Source organism: Ascaphus truei, chromosome 3 (genome assembly GCF_040206685.1).
Source record: "Ascaphus truei isolate aAscTru1 chromosome 3, aAscTru1.hap1, whole genome shotgun sequence".
In the NCBI taxonomy this organism is placed as follows: Eukaryota; Metazoa; Chordata; class Amphibia; order Anura; family Ascaphidae; genus Ascaphus; species Ascaphus truei.
This window is the reverse complement of record NC_134485.1, coordinates 355570661-355590684: the sequence shown is the minus strand read 5'-3', so window position 1 is coordinate 355590684 and position 20024 is coordinate 355570661. Positions and strand designations below refer to the sequence as shown.

Genomic DNA, 20024 nt, shown 5'->3' with positions numbered 1-20024 from the left:
TTTCAAAAGAACTATTCATCCAAAGGGCAGTACCAAGGACACAGGGTCATCCCTTAAGGTTGGAGGAAAGGAGATTTCACCCGAAACAAAAGTAAAGGGTTCTTTACAGAAAGGGCAGTTAAAATGTGGAATTCATTACACATGGAGACTGTGATGGCAGTTGCGACTTTGTTTTTTTTTGTTTTGTTTTTTTAGATAGGAAAGATATACAGGGATATACTAAATAAGTAAACATGGGAACGATGTTGATCCTTGGAGTAATCTGATTGCCATTATTTGGAGTCAGGAAGGGATTAATTTCCCCCTTTATAAGACATTATTAGATGAGGTTTCACTGGGCTTTTTTGTTTGCCTTCCTCTGGCTCAATATATACAATTATAAGCTAAAGCAGTAAAATTCCGGCCATTACTGAAATCCCTGCTCTCTGATTGGTTAGAATTCCGGGCATTATTTATTCAGTAATAACCGGAATTTTTGGCAACTTGCCAACTCACCTTTCAGAGATGCAGGGAGAGCGCGGCATCTCTGTTCCTCTCCTCACACAGCACGGCAGCACATGCAGGTTCTCTCACAGCTGCTGGTGCTGTCAGAAGTTGTCAGGTTCCAAATAGTAACTTTGTTACTTGCAACAAAGTAATATTTCTTCCACCACTTGTATAGCTTCTGCTAAGGTAATTTGCGTCTGTTTTTTTTAGTTTGTAGCTAAAACCACTGTCCTCCAACTTCTGTTAGGAAAAAAGGGATCCAACGGATTTGATTATAATGCTAATTTATTTGTGCCACACAACAATTTGACCTAAATAGGTCTTTCTCAAGTGACTAGGTATTTAGTTTTTCATTGTGGTGTGCAGCATACTCTATTATTTACCCCAATTTCTCTTCCCATTCTCCCCTTCACCCCCCTCTCTCCTCCCCTATTCTCCCCCTCATCCCGTCCCCTCAACACCTCCCCCTACCCTCACCCCTCTCTACTCTTTCTCCCCCTCACCTCTCTCTCCCCCCTCACCTCCCACCCCCTCACCTTTCTCAATCCCCCTTCACCTATCTATTCTTCCCCACCCTTGCCTCTCTCCTCCTTCCTCGTCCCCTCACCTCTCTCTTCTCCCACCCCTCATCTCTCGCTTCTCCCCCCTCACCTCTCTCTCTTCTCCCCCCTCACCTCTCTCTTCTCCCCCCTCACCTCTCTCTTCTACCCCCTCACCTCTCTCTTCTCTTACCCCTTACCTCTCTCTTCTCTTACCCCTTACCTCTCTTCTCTTACCCCTCATCTCTCTCTTCTCCCCCCTCACCGCTTTCTCTTCTCCTCCACCCCTCACCTCTCTCCCCTCTCATTTGCTACTTTACTTATTTTTCCTACACAGGTGCAGCAGCATAGTTCCGAGTTATATATCTTTACAAAATTGTCTATTATTTTATGAAAAAAGCCTACATTTAGCCTATAATAGTAATAATCCCCTCAGAACAGGGCATTACTGGACAATAAAGCCCTGGCTGGGTTAAAGTCCCTTGGCTTTGCCTCGGGCCTTCAACTCTTCCAGCCAGGGCATTATTGGCCAGCAATGCCATGTTCTTCGGGGATTATTACTTAAATATAGGCTAAGTACTGTGTCTGTCGTCTAAATTTATCATTAGGTGAACTCAATTGACATATGTCTTTTTTCAACCTCATCTACTATGTGACTATGTAAATATAAATATAAAAAGCAGACATCGATACTTTAAAAAAACAGTGCTTGGATAATAGTTTTAGAAGCAATGCCACCTAAAAGACCCAATATTTATCAGACCAATCCACAATAAGGGATCAAAAAGACGTGTGGTGATTAAAACACATTTTGAAATGAAGAGCTATGTAGTCATTAGGCCAAATGTATTAAGAAGTGCTACTCCATAAGTCGCCTTCTGGCACCTGTGGACATCTCCCCCTCACCTCTCTCCCACTCCTCCCCCTCACCTCTCTCCCACCCCTCACCTCTCTCCCACCCCTCCCCCCTCACCTCTCTACCACCCCTTCCCCCTCACCTCTCTACCACCCCTTCCCCCTCACCTCTCTCCCACCCCTCCCCCCTCACCTCTCTCCCACTCCTCCCCCCTCACCTCTCTCCCACCCCTCCCCCCTCACCTCTCTCCCACCCCTCCCCCCTCACCTCTCTCCCACCCCTCACCTCTCTACCACCCCTCCCCCCTCACCTCTCTACCACCCCTTCCCCCTCACCTCTCTCCCACCCCATTCACTTTGCCACATGGGCAATAATGTGTATTCAGGAACAGGAAGGTGTTTAGATGGCGTAGCACCACTTAGTAGGCATGGTACATTGTCCTGCAGAATACTAGATTATTTGTAATTTGAGAAATCTTTTAATGGAAAAACATCACAGTCCTTTATAGATGCATGAAAAAACAAATAAAGTGCGCAAAATTACTATTTCTATTGTTTATACCCTTCACCACCTTTGTGTTAGATATACAAAATAATACAACCTCTAAATCGATTGGTGATCTGCAGCTATGTGATTAGGGATATACACCCCTAGGCAACTGAAACACAAAAAAAGACAACAGCGCAAACGCCCATAGTGAAGTTTGTAAAAATATATGAATATATATTGTTAGGGTATTATATCTGCGTACATCAGATAGGTAGGTTTACAGCATTTCATGTGCAATACATGAGTTACCAATCGTCGCACTGCCACCGCCAGACATCAGGAGTTCTCCTTCCCAGCCTCCAAGGTAAGCCGTCACGATCGTGATGTGGAGCCTCCACTGCGGTGCTGTGTTCTAATCGATATCTTTGCCTGGTTGCTGCCTTCGCTTTCGCTCGGTCCTCAGATCTGCCGCCGTCTGCAGCTGCCTCCCGCACCTCAGATCACTGAGTTAGTGTGTCACGTGTCCCGCGGGGTTTTGCGACCGGCCGCAAAGGGAGATGCGTGACGTAAAGTGTGATGGTATCTTTACTGCAGCATACCGAATACAGCTTTTTCCATGAAATAAGTCCAATGAGGATGTACCACGCAGATTGTGGAAATACAGTTCTAGGACTAATAAAATTCTATATCCAACGCGTTTCGAAGCTCACGTGAAGAAGAAGCTCACGCTTCGAAACGCGTTGGATATAGAATTTTATTAGTCCTAGAACTGTATTTCCACAATCTGCGTGGTACATCCTCATTGGACTTATTTCATGGAAAAAGCTGTATTCGGTATGCTGCAGTAAAGATACCATCACACTTTACGTCACGCATCTCCCTTTGCGGCCGGTCGCAAAACCCCGCGGGACACGTGACACACTAACTCAGTGATCTGAGGTGCGGGAGGCAGCTGCAGACAGCGGCAGATCTGAGGACCGAGCGAAAGCGAAGGCAGCAACCAGGCAAAGATATCGATTAGAACACAGCACCGCAGTGGAGGCTCCACATCACGATCGTGACGGCTTACCTTGGAGGCTGGGAAGGAGAACTCCTGATGTCTGGCGGTGGCAGTGCGACGATTGGTAACTCATGTATTGCACATGAAATGCTGTAAACCTACCTATCTGATGTACGCAGATATAATACCCTAACAATATATATTCATATATTTTTACAAACTTCACTATGGGCGTTTGCGCTGTTGTCTTTTTTTGTCTTTATAGATGCATGTCAGTTCTTGTGACCTCACAAGTGTCTTCGTTAGGATACTGTACACTGCAATTGTCTTATCCGAGGAAAAGACTTGTGAGGTCTTAAAAAAACGGCGTCTAATAAAAGGTATTACTACCTACAGGGGAGCTGTGACTGATTCACTACCCCCAGACACGTGATATCCAACTGATAAAACAGCCAAAAGTATTGCCAAATTTCTATGTAAATACGTCAGTCCAATTATGTATTTTCTTGTACTGTATGCCTAACAGAAAATCAATAATTTAACTGAAACATTGACGATGAAATTTGTCAACTTAAAGATGCTGACTTTGATCTGATTTAACTAATCAGACCTTTACCGATAGCTTTATAAATGACCACTCGAACCATGGTACTTTCAACCATGTACTCACTCGAGTCAGAGAGATTAACCGTAAGAATATAATGTTGCACTGCTTATTTTAGTCTCACTTCCTATAGTCTACCTTCGTACAGGAGAGCCCCTGGAAACCCCGTTTTGGTAGTGGGCTAAAACATCTATCTTTATATCGGTGGTCCTGTGATGTGGTTACAATTCTGTGTGAACTAATTAAAATAAGTGAGAGTTATAATAGGCTTTAGTGGTTTAAGATACTGTGTGCCATAATTTATAGAGATAGGTTCATTTAATACCCCTTACCTACATATAACCGGGCCTGTAATCCATAAATCATGTTATAATAAAAGAAGTTAATGTATGTATATCTTTATTTATATATCGCCATCCTTGTACATAGCGCTTTACAGCAGTTATAAACATGACATAATAGGAATAAGCGCTTCATACATAAAAGTAGACATTAAGAAAAAGGAGTCCATGCCCCAAAGAGCTTACAATGTAAGTGGTAAGTAAGGAGAGCTTATAGAGAGAGCGGGAGGGTGTTATGGTAAATGCATGTGAGATGTATAGTATCAGCCAACAGAGCTACCCAAATGCTTCATTAAAGAGGTGTGTTTTAAGATGGGCCTTAAAAGGTAGATAGAGAGGGTGCTGGTTAGATATTGAGGGGAAGGGTATTTCAGAAGTGTGGGGCAGTCAGCGAGAAAGGTTTTAGGCGGGAGAGGTCTCTAGATTCAAAAGGTGTAGACAGAAGACATCCTTGAGCAGAATGCAAGAGTCAGGCAGGTGTATAGCGAGAAATTTGGGGTGAAAGTTAAGGAGGGGCAGAGGAGTGTATGGCCTTAAAAGAGAGAAGGACAATTTTCTAAGTAATACAGTATTTGAAAGGAAGCCAGGAGAGGGATTTCAGCAGGAGACATGCCGAGACAGATTTAGGAGAGTGTAAAGCAATTATAACAGCATCGTTTAGGATAAATTGTAGGGAAGGCAGGAAGGTTGGACAGTAAAAGGTTACAAAAGTCGAGACAGCAGAGAATGAGGGGCTATTTTAGCCTTAGCTACGGCCCCAGTTGCACGAGCGACGGGGTGCTTGTTCCCTGCATCCGAATGTTCTGAAGGACTTCAGATCATTCGCAACGGGGAAGTGTGGCGGGGGCGTGGCCATGATGTCACACAGTTGGTTAGCCCTCATTGGCTGAACCGCAGCAGTGATGTGGCAAATGCTCGGCCGTCGCGCTAAAATACAAAAATCTTGTCTTTTGGCAAAGATCGTGCTTTCTGAAGGCGCGTGGTGGTAGTGTCTGGGGCCAGCCCCACAGAGGGTCATATCTTGTAGAAGAACAATGTTCAAATATAGTGCTCAAGTGACATGCTCTGTAATTAACAATGATTTCTTGATTGAAGGAAATAGGCTGGGTATAAGGTATATGATTGAGTGAGGTATATATGGGTGCGTGTGTAGTCTGTGACCTGAATGAATGTCCTGGTGAGTGTGGGTGATGGAGATATATGAGCCCCACCCCCTCACTGCCAATGTGGACTGGTACTGACACTTATATAAACACACCAATAAAATACCTCTATGTACTGTTTGAAGGTACAACTCACGTGACCTTGCCCATTGTGCCTTCTGGAAAGCGTGCTCCTGCTTGTAGAAATTATTCGGGTAGCCACAGATGTAGAGGTGCAGCGCACAGCGATAAACTGGATCCACGGGACAGCAGCAGTATAATGAAAATAAAAGTTCTTTATTGAGAAGTCATGGTGCTGGATGACCCTCCCCCGACTCAAACTTAACATGTCAAAGGCGGAGCTCTTCATACCTCCTTCCAAGCCTGGTCCTACTGCCCACTTTTACATTACTGTTAGCAGCACAATCATACACCTAGTATCACAAGCACGCTGTGTAGGTGTCACACTATACACATTCTAATCACAATGTAGCAAAAAAGTAATTTTTTTTCCTCCATAACATTGCAAAGCTATGTCTTTTCCTCTATCTCTCTAAGGCCTCGTCCCCACTGCTCGCGGCTGCGCGTGCGGCGCGAACAAGATATGACCCTCGGGTAGCCACAGATGTAGAGGTGCAGCGCACAGCGATAAACTGGATCCACGGGACAGCAGCAGTATAATGAAAATAAAAGTTCTTTATTGAGAAGTCATGGTGCAGACAGGTATGGGTGCAGGAAAAAACCTCTGTCTCTAACGCGTTTCACGCCTTGCTGGCGCTTCGTCGGAGAGTACAGTGTAGTGTGCTGTGGTTGCCCTCTTATAGAGATCCCAATTATCATAATTTGAGACCTCCGTGTAAAATTTGTAAACCGGAAGTGACGCGACTCACTTGGTATACCGGAAGTGACGTGTCGCGATATGCGAGTCACTGTTATTTGCCGGCTGGGTATGGTATTAAATAGCGCGTCTTCTAGCCTCATGGGGAGGGGTTATCTGGGAGTGTGGAGGTAAAGCAAAGCCAAATCTATCCGTATTTAGGTGTATACTAAACCGGAAATGACGTGTCGCTATGGCACATACTTTTAAACCGGAAATGACATATCTCTATGATGTCCATGACAATGATTTGTTTACATAATAAATATGTGGTCATGGCAACCCGTGGATTAACCCTGGGGTGAAGACTTTATGTAAATGAGGGAAAGCACAGCACAGATATCTTTGCTGAATAGTTAATAACTCATTTCAAGCAAGATATATTAAAAACAATAGTCAACATTTACAATCCTATCAGAGGACATCAATAGATATTAATGAGAATAAAATGCAGTAATTATGATACTTGGTATGACACAGAACTAGATTAGAGAGGGAACGATATATAGTACATTCTATTGGTCAAGTTCAGAGAGATACAAAGAGATAACCATATAACTTGTGATACACAGAGTTATAAAAATATGTATAATATAATATATACATGACCTGATATTAATAATAACAATAATTTTATTGCAAAAAATGTTTCAATTCCCAATCGGTATTTATACCCCCGGGTGCAAGAGACCCGAGGGTATAAATCCAGAACATTTCTCTCTGATTCAGAGTCAATTCTCTATTGCCTCCCCTAATGTGTTTGGGGATATGTTCCAATGCATGGAATGTGAAAGTTTCTAACGAGCCTTGTGGGCATTCATGAAAATGTTTTGCTACCGGTAATTCTATATGATTCTTTTTAATAGAGCGTATGTGCTCAGAAATTCTAATCTTTAACGGACGAATTGTCCTTCCGATGTACACTTTACCACATTGACAATTTATTTTATACACCACATAATTTGTATTACATGTCATGAAATGATTAATTTTATATTTCTGTCCTGTATGTTTATTGGTAATTTCTGACAAAGGGGTGACATACTTACAGTATACACAATTCCCACATTTATGGAAACCTTTGGGTAATTTTGTGTCTCTGGATTCTAGGGCAAATAAACTCGGTGATAGGTGATAACCTATAGTTTTCGCCTTTTTATAGACAAATCTTGGTGTACTAGACACATATTTATTAAGGTCTTTGTCTAATTGTAGAACCTTCCAATGTTTGTCTACAATTTGCTTAATACATTTTGCCTGATTACTGTATGTTGTGATAAAGAGTGGTGTTCCTGAATCTCGTTCCTGTGGTCTATTGTGTTTGTGTTTGTCTGGAAATTTCTTTAGTAGATGTTCTCGCTCTGTGTTAAGCGCTCTGTTGAACGCAGATTGAATATGTTCCTCAGGGTAGCCTCGGTTTCTAAATCTCTCACTCAATATCTCAGATTCTTCCAAGAAGGTTTCCTCAGTAGAGCAAATCCTTCTTAGTCTGAGATATTGTCCGATTGGTATACCGCGTAAAAGTGGTTTCGGATGACTGCTATTGGCCCTGAGGAGAGAATTGCGGGCATTGGTTTTGCGAAACAGGTTTGTCTGTACCGTGCAATCAGTATCAACATATAAATTGATGTCTAAATAATTGATATGATTGATATGAATTGATGATGTAAATTTTAAATTATATGTATTGTTATTCAGATAAAGAATAAATTCCTGTAGTGTAGAGTAGTCTCCCCTCCATATCAAAATAAGGTCGTCAATGTACCGACGATAGAAAATAATATTGTTACGAAACGGGTTGGTGACACCAAAAATGTGAATGTTTTCCCAAAATCCCATGTATAAGTTCGCGTAGGAAGGTGCAAAGGAGGTCCCCATAGCCGTGCCTTGTTTTTGAAGAAAAAAGTGGTGATTGAACAAAAAATAATTGTGTTGTAGAAGGAAGATAATACAATCTAATAAAAATGTGATTTGGGGCGTGTGTAAATTGGAAGTGTTAAGAAAGTGAGTGACTGCTTGGATACCTAATTCGTGTCTAATAATTGTGTATAAAGATGTCACGTCTAATGTGACCCAAAAATAATTGTGACACCACGTGATTTCATTTAACATTGTGATCAGGTGAGTGGAATCTCTGAGATAGGAGGGGAGTGCTCTCACTAGAGGTTGTAAAAAAACATCAACATATCTCGATATACCATCTCCCAAAGATCCAATGCTGGAGATAATTGGTCTCCCTGGTGGATTATCCAGAGATTTGTGGATCTTTGGGAGATGGTAAAATATCGGTATGGTTGGAGAGCGATTGCACAAATACTGACATTCCTGAGTCGTTAATACCCGCAATTCTTTGCCTAGATCAATAAGGGTGTTCAATTCAGATAGATACATAGTGGTGGGATCCTTCTCCAACTTAAGGTAACAGACCCTATCATTGAGTTGCCTCATGGCTTCTTTCAAGTATTGGTCTTTGGACATCACTACAATAGCTCCGCCTTTATCGGCGTTTTTTATAATAATCTCATTATTGGTTTTTAGTTTTTGTAGTGTGTTTCGTTCATTTTTAGTGAGGTTGTCAGGTCTTATGTTTGAGAAGGTGTATCCCTTAGCTAATACTTGTAAGTCACGTTCTACTAGTTTTTGAAAAGTTTCCAAAAATGGTCCTTTGTTATATGTTGGGCAGAAAAGTGATTTGTTTCTTAACCCTGAATGTTTACTATGTGTTAAGAATGTGGTAATGTCTTCTTCTTGTTCCTCCTCATGTTCTGCAAGCAGATCTGTTAGGTCTTGTATACTGGTGTATTCTTTGAAAGACAATTGATCTTGCAACATTGTGTCCATCAGGGGCTCTCTATTGGATGTTGGAGCCTCTGGTGGAGACAAGGTGTCAAGATTAGGATTTTTATTGTTAAACCATTTCTTTAAAGACAATTTTCTAATAAATCTCTGCACATCAATAACCGTAGAAAAAAGGTCGAAGTTGTCATTTAGGGCAAAATTCAAGCCTTTGTTAAGTAATTGCATTTCTTCATTGTTTAAAGGTATACCAGAAATATAATTTTTTTTTTTTTTTTTTTTTTTTTTTGGATAATCCACCAGGGAGACCAATTATCTCCAGCATTGGATCTTTGGGAGATGGTATATCGAGATATGTTGATGTTTTTTTACAACCTCTAGTGAGAGCACTCCCCTCCTATCTCAGAGATTCCACTCACCTGATCACAATGTTAAATGAAATCACGTGGTGTCACAATTATTTTTGGGTCACATTAGACGTGACATCTTTATACACAATTATTAGACACGAATTAGGTATCCAAGCAGTCACTCACTTTCTTAACACTTCCAATTTACACACGCCCCAAATCACATTTTTATTAGATTGTATTATCTTCCTTCTACAACACAATTATTTTTTGTTCAATCACCACTTTTTTCTTCAAAAACAAGGCACGGCTATGGGGACCTCCTTTGCACCTTCCTACGCGAACTTATACATGGGATTTTGGGAAAACATTCACATTTTTGGTGTCACCAACCCGTTTCGTAACAATATTATTTTCTATCGTCGGTACATTGACGACCTTATTTTGATATGGAGGGGAGACTACTCTACACTACAGGAATTTATTCTTTATCTGAATAACAATACATATAATTTAAAATTTACATCATCAATTCATATCAATCATATCAATTATTTAGACATCAATTTATATGTTGATACTGATTGCACGGTACAGACAAACCTGTTTCGCAAAACCAATGCCCGCAATTCTCTCCTCAGGGCCAATAGCAGTCATCCGAAACCACTTTTACGCGGTATACCAATCGGACAATATCTCAGACTAAGAAGGATTTGCTCTACTGAGGAAACCTTCTTGGAAGAATCTGAGATATTGAGTGAGAGATTTAGAAACCGAGGCTACCCTGAGGAACATATTCAATCTGCGTTCAACAGAGCGCTTAACACAGAGCGAGAACATCTACTAAAGAAATTTCCAGACAAACACAAACACAATAGACCACAGGAACGAGATTCAGGAACACCACTCTTTATCACAACATACAGTAATCAGGCAAAATGTATTAAGCAAATTGTAGACAAACATTGGAAGGTTCTACAATTAGACAAAGACCTTAATAAATATGTGTCTAGTACACCAAGATTTGTCTATAAAAAGGCGAAAACTATAGGTTATCACCTATCACCGAGTTTATTTGCCCTAGAATCCAGAGACACAAAATTACCCAAAGGTTTCCATAAATGTGGGAATTGTGTATACTGTAAGTATGTCACCCCTTTGTCAGAAATTACCAATAAACATACAGGACAGAAATATAAAATTAATCATTTCATGACATGTAATACAAATTATGTGGTGTATAAAATAAATTGTCAATGTGGTAAAGTGTACATCGGAAGGACAATTCGTCCGTTAAAGATTAGAATTTCTGAGCACATACGCTCTATTAAAAAGAATCATATAGAATTACCGGTAGCAAAACATTTTCATGAATGCCCACAAGGCTCGTTAGAAACTTTCACATTCCATGCATTGGAACATATCCCCAAACACATTAGGGGAGGCAATAGAGAATTGACTCTGAATCAGAGAGAAATGTTCTGGATTTATACCCTCGGGTCTCTTGCACCCGGGGGTATAAATACCGATTGGGAATTGAAACATTTTTTGCAATAAAATTATTGTTATTATTAATATCAGGTCATGTATATATTATATTATACATATTTTTATAACTCTGTGTATCACAAGTTATATGGTTATCTCTTTGTATCTCTCTGAACTTGACCAATAGAATGTACTATATATCGTTCCCTCTCTAATCTAGTTCTGTGTCATACCAAGTATCATAATTACTGCATTTTATTCTCATTAATATCTATTGATGTCCTCTGATAGGATTGTAAATGTTGACTATTGTTTTTAATATATCTTGCTTGAAATGAGTTATTAACTATTCAGCAAAGATATCTGTGCTGTGCTTTCCCTCATTTACATAAAGTCTTCACCCCAGGGTTAATCCACGGGTTGCCATGACCACATATTTATTATGTAAACAAATCATTGTCATGGACATCATAGAGATATGTCATTTCCGGTTTAAAAGTATGTGCCATAGCGACACGTCATTTCCGGTTTAGTATACACCTAAATACGGATAGATTTGGCTTTGCTTTACCTCCACACTCCCAGATAACCCCTCCCCATGAGGCTAGAAGACGCGCTATTTAATACCATACCCAGCCGGCAAATAACAGTGACTCGCATATCGCGACACGTCACTTCCGGTATACCAAGTGAGTCGCGTCACTTCCGGTTTACAAATTTTACACGGAGGTCTCAAATTATGATAATTGGGATCTCTATAAGAGGGCAACCACAGCACACTACACTGTACTCTCCGACGAAGCGCCAGCAAGGCGTGAAACGCGTTAGAGACAGAGGTTTTTTCCTGCACCCATACCTGTCTGCACCATGACTTCTCAATAAAGAACTTTTATTTTCATTATACTGCTGCTGTCCCGTGGATCCAGTTTATCGCTGTGCGCTGCACCTCTACATCTGTGGCTACCCGAGGGTCATATCTTGTTCGCGCCGCACGCGCAGCCGCGAGCAGTGGGGACGAGGCCTTAGAGAGATAGAGGAAAAGACATAGCTTTGCAATGTTATGGAGGAAAAAAAATTACTTTTTTGCTACATTGTGATTAGAATGTGTATAGTGTGACACCTACACAGCGTGCTTGTGATACTAGGTGTATGATTGTGCTGCTAACAGTAATGTAAAAGTGGGCAGTAGGACCAGGCTTGGAAGGAGGTATGAAGAGCTCCGCCTTTGACATGTTAAGTTTGAGTCGGGGGAGGGTCATCCAGGATGATATAGCGGAGAGACATTCAGAGACTTTGTTCTGTACAACAGGTGTAAGGTCAGGGGCTGAAAGGTAAATTTGTGTCATCAGCATGGAGGTGATATTGGAACCAAAGGGATGTGATAAGATCACCTAGAGAATGTGTAAGAGGAGATACATAATAGACCTCTGTTATGGATACCAAGAGTATGGAGTGTGTGAAGGAGAATAGGGTGGTCCACAGTATCAAATGCTGCAGAGAGGTTGAGTAATATAAGCAGGGTGTAATGACCTTCGAGGTCATTATTTTGGTGAGGGCAGTTTCGGTGGTGTAAGCAGTATGGAAGCCAGATTGTAGAGGAGAGAATAGGAGGTAAGAAAATGGTCCAAGCAAAAGAATACAAGGTGTTCAAGGAGTTTAGCGTCAAAGGCAGGAGGGAGAGAGGGTGATAGTTAGGGAGACAGGGTGATAAGTTGATAGACAGGTAGGGTTAAGCTTGCTGTTTTTGAGTAAAAGTATAAGTCTTGCATGCTTGAAGGAGGGAAAGGTACCAGAGTGGAGGGAGGAGTTGAAATGTGTGTCAGTGTACACTGTGACAGAGGAAAGAGAGTCAAGGTAGGAAGGAGAAGAGTTAGGAAGAGAAGGTGTAGCATGTGAGGCAGATACAGAGGGGATGCCTTGAGGAATGGAATCCACATGTCTTGAAATAGTCGGCAAAATCCTAAGCTCAAATGGAGGAAGAAAAACAGGTAGCAGGCAGTGGTCTAAGTAGACAGTCAAAGACAGAGAAGGGGTAGCATGGGTTAGACTTGGGAGTATTGATTAGCGAAGAAAGGTAGGTTTGTTGGGAGAGGGCAGAGTTGAAATGGGATAGGATGCATTAGTATGGAAGGAAGTCTGCAAGAGTATGAGATTTCCTCTAGAGGCATTCAGAGGAAAGAGTGCAAGAACGCAGCATGCGTGTGTGGCAGTTTAGCCAGGGCCTGGGGTTAGAAGGGCAAGAACAGCAGAGAAAAAGAGGGGCATGTAGATCAAGAGGAGGATAAGGTAGTTGTGGTTCCTGACCAGGATGTCACAGTCTGTAGTGGAGCAGCGACAGGAAAGGGAGGAGTGCAAAGTGGAGTCAAGAGCTGGTAGATAAATAGAGCGCAGGTCTCTGCAGAAATGTAGGGATAGATGGAGGTGAAGAAGAGGGGAACTGAAAATGACTTCAAAAGTAATTTGAATACAGTATCAGTATCCACTGTAATTCACTGTTATTCTGGAATTCGCCGTAGTGCACACATTGAGCCAAAGTGGATATAAGGATGACTGGCTACTGAATAATCGCACGTAGAAAATCCTGAATGTGGATTTATCAGATGAACTCCTAGTCATAATTTTATTATTGCACAGTGCTTCCTTCCTGAGTCCAGTCACGCAGACGTGCGGTTTTATCAATGATTAGCTTTTGGCATAGAGCTCATCTGGATTACTTCACAGCTGCTCCTATTGTCTCTGCATCTGTCGTGAATGTTTCTATTTTTTTGTCTGAAAAATTATTATTATGCTAAATTGCTGAATTAGGGTTCACATTTCCCATGTATAAAAATACACTACACTAGACCTGCAAGAAATTATGTTTTATTAATAATTTCCTATATTAATCAGGAACACTTACCTACTTTGCATTAGTCTGCAAGATTACAACTCAATCTGCAAAATGTGACCTCTATATATATATTCATTTTAAAATCTTAGCCAAAAGGTACATTCTAATGCTGTAAAAAACACAAATGGCTTTACACTAGAATCATGCCCTTAATGCCAATTGAAGTAGCTATACTATATTTCAATTGAGTTTTAAGTGAGAAGTTAAATATAAATGATTGTATGATAGTCTTTAAGCATTATTATTTTTTTTAACCATACAGGTTATTTCTGATCATTCTTAGCAACAATATACAACATCCCAATGAACAATATGGTTCCAAATATTTCTTACAAGTTTCAGATTCAGTGTGAGTTGTGATGCCCTTTAGTCATTGTAGACTATGAGAGTTCCATTAGAGATCTTCCCATATAAGACTATATTATATTGTACAGTGCTGTGACAGGAAACTTGAAGAATCATAAACCTGAGGTTTCAAAAGATCTGTATTATTTAATCTAATGTTGGTCCTCTAAAGGGTATCACAGCCTACCACGAATCTACTCTTCTCTATGACCAACGTGGCTGCTAGGACGTTTCAGAAATAATTACCACAAAGGTATACTTACTGCTTGTGGAGGACATGCGACTGTAGTCTGACCTGCAATACAAAAGTAAACGTCCATCAGCATGTTTTGCATATTTTGACTTCAGATATGATGTTATGGTTAGATGACAGAAAGTGAAAAGATCCACACATTGTATACAAATGTGTACAGGCCGTGTGAGACGACAAGTAGATAAACCTAAGGAGTTTTTTTTCTCCTAACTTTATTATAACAAACAAAAAAACACTTTCTGCCACAGCACTAAACAGGGATTTTAGGGGCAGATTCAGCAGGACTTGTACTGGTTAGTGCACACGATCTGCCGTTAACTTCCATTCAAGTCAATGGATGGAGTGTGCTAACCCGTACCAGCGCTTAATGAATCTACCCCTTAAATCTGTCGTTCCAGCAGCAACTAGTATGTCCTGCAATTTGACTGGGGGATATTCCCTATGTTAAAGCATAAGTGAGTTATGGTTACTCATTCTATGTTATTCGGTGCCAAAATGCACCTTACTACTTCAGACTCCATTACAGCTCATAGAACTCACTTGAAGTGTGATTACTGTACCATCATTTTGTAATTTAATTTAATAAATTTGATGAAATTGAGAATGTATGCATATATATTTTATATGGAAACAGTAGAAATAGTTCTTGCGAACAGGTTTTTATCTTAATCCAAACACTAATGGATGATCGAAAACCTCCAGTTCTCTGTTATGTTTAAAGATAGATAGAAATGTAAACAAAGAGCGGAAATTCAAAAACTCAAATAGTCATTTATTTTCTCGTTTTGAATCCATGTCATAGTATTTGTGTCTGTTCCTCTTGCTTAGTTTCCTTGAATGATTTTACACAGTATTTCAACAGGTGTCAGAATTAAGTTCCTAACATACTGTTCTTACAGATGAAAAGCAGATCTTTTCACCACACATTCTAAATTCTAATAGATGACATTAACACTAATTTTCATTAGGACTCATTTTATAACAGTAAGTTGAGTCGGAAACTACAAACACTAAATTAATGTTGTAAACATATATTATTGTAGAAAAATAAACTGACATTTCAGTATCCAGTCTGAATAGGTACTAGCCTGGCAAAATGTCAAACTGACGTTGTAAACAACTCCCCCAAAATTCTCCCTCGTGTTTTCCCAAATTTCTCATCCAGGATCGCCGTCCAATAATTCTCCCAATTCCCATTTACAATAATGCTCCCCATTCAAGTTCTGTATTTTTTTTGTAACTTATTTTTTATTTTCAATTTTTTGGAAAACATTAAGGAAGGGATACAGAAATAGAAAAGGGGAGGGGGAGAGGGGGTACCACCAATTTAATATCGGTATCATAAAAGAAACAAAAATCAAGAAGTACAAAAATACAACAACGCCGTACAATCCCAACTCCAGATATCACCAAGCATTACCAACTCTGGAAGAGAGAGAATACAGCCCTCCATCCACCATGGCTGAACAGTTCACCTATTCCCCCTAGAGATCCAGGGTTCCCAGACCTTTTGGAATTTTCTTGAATTATGTCTAACATAAACTGTTAATCTTTCCATAGATTGCACCTCATTTATTCTCAAAATAATCTCTCTCTCGGGGGTGGGGGGTAGGGGCTTTTTCCAGGCTCCGGCTATTGCACGTCTAGCCGCGGTCAGAATATGTAGCAATAATTTAGATTTGTTTTCATATAAATTATCTAGCGGCTCACCCAGAACCATTATAAATCGGGTCTAGGAAGATCCTTATCCCAATAGTCTCTCGCACTAAATTCTGCACTACTCCCCAGAACCTCTGTATTTTGGGGCAAAACCACCAGATATGGGCCATATCACAAACACCCCCACAACCCCTCCAGCAGAGATTTGTGGTCTCTGGAAAAATCTGCCTCAACCTCTGGGGCGTCAAATACCACCTAAAAATAACTTTGTAAATATATTCTTTAGATATTGTGTATAGTGATGTGTTCGTTGCATTGATCAAGGTAGTTTGCCAGTCCTCCCAAGGAATCTCTACCTGAAAATCCTGGGCCCATTGATCCATATACTTTAAATTCACGAGAAATAAGAAATTGGTAAATAATTGAGATAAGACCCCACTGATAATTTCTATTTCTGCATAGATCTTCGAAAAGAGTACACTCTGGGAAAGACACTCCTGGGTATTAAGCAGTGAGATTGGCCTGTAACTTGCGCAGTTCATTGGATCTTTTCCTTCCTTAGGTATTACCACTAGATTTGCTTTTGACATTTGCAAGGGAATCTGGGAGCCCGATAGAAAATTATTAAACATATCTAAAAGATATGGAGCTAGTATTCCCCAATATTTGTTATAGTAAAGATTTGAGAAGCGATCTGGGCCTGGGGCTTTTGAGGGTTTCGGACCTTTAATAAACCTCTTTTAATTCTGTAAAACTTACTTTAGCATTGAGTCGCTCCAGTTCTTCCACAGAGAGCTTTGGAAGTTCGCATGCCTGTAAATAGCTATTTTTTCACTGGAGGGTTTATTAAAATTGGGATCTGATGAATCAAGATTATACAAATAATTGTAAAATTTAGAGAATTCCTTGGCAATTTGAAAAGGGTTGTGTGTAATTTCCCCGTTATCTCGCCTTATCGCTGAAACTTGCGTTTTAGCTTTAACACCTCTTAACTTGATGGCGAGAAGCTTATCTGCTTTATTACCTTTATTATAATAAGTCTGGCGGGTCCATTTTAATGCTGTCTCTGTGTCCTCCAATCTTAGTTTATGTAATTCCTCTCTAGTCTGACAGAGAAGCTTAAATATCTTTGCGCAGGGGCGTGATTTATGTTCCTGTTCTAATTCGATTATTTTAGCTGTAAGTTTGCCTTGTTTAAGATTTTTTGCTTTTTTCATGTATGAAGCTATTGAGATAAATTGACCTCTAATGGAGGCTTTATGAGCCTCCCAGAGGGTGGACGGGCTTTCGACTAAGCCTTTGTTTAGTCTGAAATCTACAAAATAGTCCCTATCTGTTCCTAAATCCCTGTCTGATTCAGAAGCGACACATTTAGGCACCACTGGAACACCTTAGGTCTAGTGAAAGGGTGTTTCAGGACCATTTCCACTGGGGCATGGTCAGACCATGATATAGGGCCTATATTTGTCTTGGCAACCCGATCCAAAAGATTCGATGAGACAAATATATAGTCAATTCTGGTATATACACTGGCGACACACTTTATCGCAGTGCGGCCAGATCCGCAAGCCGGGAGATTTCCCGGCTTGCTAGTGGCCGCCCCTCGGCGTGCCGCGCGTCATAGACGCGCGGTCACGCGTCTTCGGGAGCCTGCGCCCCCTGCACGCGCGTCCAGGGCTCCCCGAGGGAGCCCTGGTGTCCCGCGATCGCGGGACAGCGGCAGGGGGTTCCGGGGGACCCGGCGGACCCGGCAGCGGTAGGGAGAGCGCCCCGATCGGAGGGCGCTCTTCCGCTGCTTCGGCGCGCGCCCGTCACACTCGGGCGCGCGCCAGGCTACTGCTGCGGCACAGAACGGGCAAATGCTCGAATAAACTGTGCCGCAGCAGTACATTATATCGTGTGGGGGAGAGTCAAATGTATAATCCCGTTGTTTTTTGTTCTTCATACGCCAAGCTTCTTCCAATGTAAAATCTTTTATCAATTTCTTAAAATGTTTTGCTTTGCTGAAAACCTTGCTCGCTATCTTATACTGTGGGGATAAGGATCTATCCAAATTGGGTTCAGGGTCATATTAAAATCACCCCCTAGTATTATATCTTCCGATGGGGATCCCCCAATTTCTTCTATAATTGATTTCAGAAAATCAATTTGTTGATCATTCTGGGTGATCATAACTAAAGTTAATCTAACCTCTGACAGAAGGACTCTCACCAATATAAATCTACCTTCCTTATCCCTTTTAATTTCTTCCGTTTGAAATGGGATATCATGTTTTAACAGAATAGCTACTCCTCTTTTCTTTTTGGAAAAAGAATAGTAAGCTAACGGGTAAGTACACCGAAAAGTTTTAGGGGGTCTTGGGTGTTAAAATGGGTTTCCTGGAGAAATAAACTATCTGCCTGCATTTTCTTAAATTCTCTCAGAGCTAGTCTCCTATTTTTATTTGAATTTAGTCCCTTTACGTTTAAAGAGACTACTTTAATGGGTAGTTGGGCAGTCATAGTTTACATATTAAAACTCGCCCTGCAGATATCGTGAAATATAAAATAGAGTGTGGGTGCACAGACGTCGTTACCTGGACTTGAGAACTTACTCAGTGATCTGTGGTTGTACTGGGGAGGGAAAACCTTGGGGAGGGGGAAAAGATTAGGAGAAAGGACACAAGAAACAACAACAAAGAGTATATGGGGTGAATGGATCTAATATCCATCCTAAAACCTGTTAACTGATGGTCCTTATGTGGACCAAAATAAAGGGCTATAAAATGTCCAAATAGGGGGGGGGGAGGCACAAGCCTTGATGATTCCGGGGCACCCCAAACTCTGGAGGACTCCTCCATAATATAACCTCCAAACCTCTTTGTCTCCAAACTTCAACCCCTTTTATAAAAACAAAATTAAAGAAACGGGAGAATATCTTCGTGATATATAACCTCTTAAATCTTTTACCTTAGATCTTTGCGCTCTGTCTAGAAGAAACACAATTTATAACACAATTAACTGGGGATATACTATAAACCTTAGAAAATTTGTGACAACTAAAACATTTTACAAAAATAACTAAGATTGAGGGTGTCATTTCAGTCTTAGATTTCATGTTCCCCATCCAGGACCCACAAGGGGCAAGAGAGGGGGGGGTGAGGGGGGAACAGAAAAAGTATCAAGTCTTGCCGGGGAGAAAAGTTTGCCGTGGTCCATAATTTCTGAACCGCCAACCTCCTCCACCACGTAGTCCAACTTTAGGCGTAAAAACAGAACCTTTAACATGGTCGGGTTGGGAGGGTGAAATCCAAAGCTTTTTGGTGGTCCACTCTTTCACTCCGCGCTGAAGCCTTGGGTGGTTCCTTAGGTCTCGGAGAGCGTTGCGGTTTCGCGGGTTGTTAGCCTTGTACTTCAAGGGCTCCAAGGAAATTCTCTGCCTCTTCTGGGAATCTTAACGAGAATTGTTTCCCCTCTCTGTTTACGACCAAGCGGAAAGGGAAGGCCCATCTATAGCGGATGTCGTTGTCTCTAAGGACCGCTGTGACTGGGCGGAGGCCTCTTCTTGAAATTGTTGATCTGGAGAGATCCTGGAAGATCTGGATCCTGGAATCTTCAAAGTCCACAAATTCTTGATTCCTACAGCCTCTCATTATTTTCTCTTTGGTGGTGTAATAGTGTAATTTGACTATTACATCCCTGCATTTTCGAGGATCCGCGAATCTTGGGCGCAAGGCACTGTGTGCTCTGTCCATATGGAGGTCACTTGTTTGAAGCGACGGGACTATTTGAGTAAATAGGTTTGTTAGGTAGGGTTGTAACTCATCCGGTTCGACTGTTTCTGGAATATTTCTTACCCTGAGGTTTTGCCTCCTTTCCCGGTTTTCCAAGTCATCGATGGTGTCGTTCAGGTTCCTGATTTCATGGTTGA

The 20024-nt window shown here is 41.1% G+C and overlaps 2 protein-coding genes across 6 annotated transcripts in view; one reads left to right on the top strand and one right to left on the bottom strand.

Moving 5' to 3' along the window:
• LOC142490133 (guanylate cyclase soluble subunit beta-2-like) overlaps window positions 1-20024 on the top strand; it is a 431574-nt gene that overhangs the window by 24051 nt on the left and 387499 nt on the right. The gene's annotated exons all lie outside the window — the stretch shown is intronic.
• Window positions 1-20024, bottom strand: part of FAM124A (family with sequence similarity 124 member A) — a 96674-nt gene that overhangs the window by 51350 nt on the left and 25300 nt on the right. For all 5 annotated transcript variants that reach the window (XM_075591983.1, XM_075591985.1, XM_075591986.1 and 2 more), the window contains one exon: window positions 14467-14498. In XM_075591983.1, coding sequence (XP_075448098.1) covers window positions 14467-14498 — 32 coding nt within the window. The remainder of the gene's footprint in view (window positions 1-14466; window positions 14499-20024) is intronic.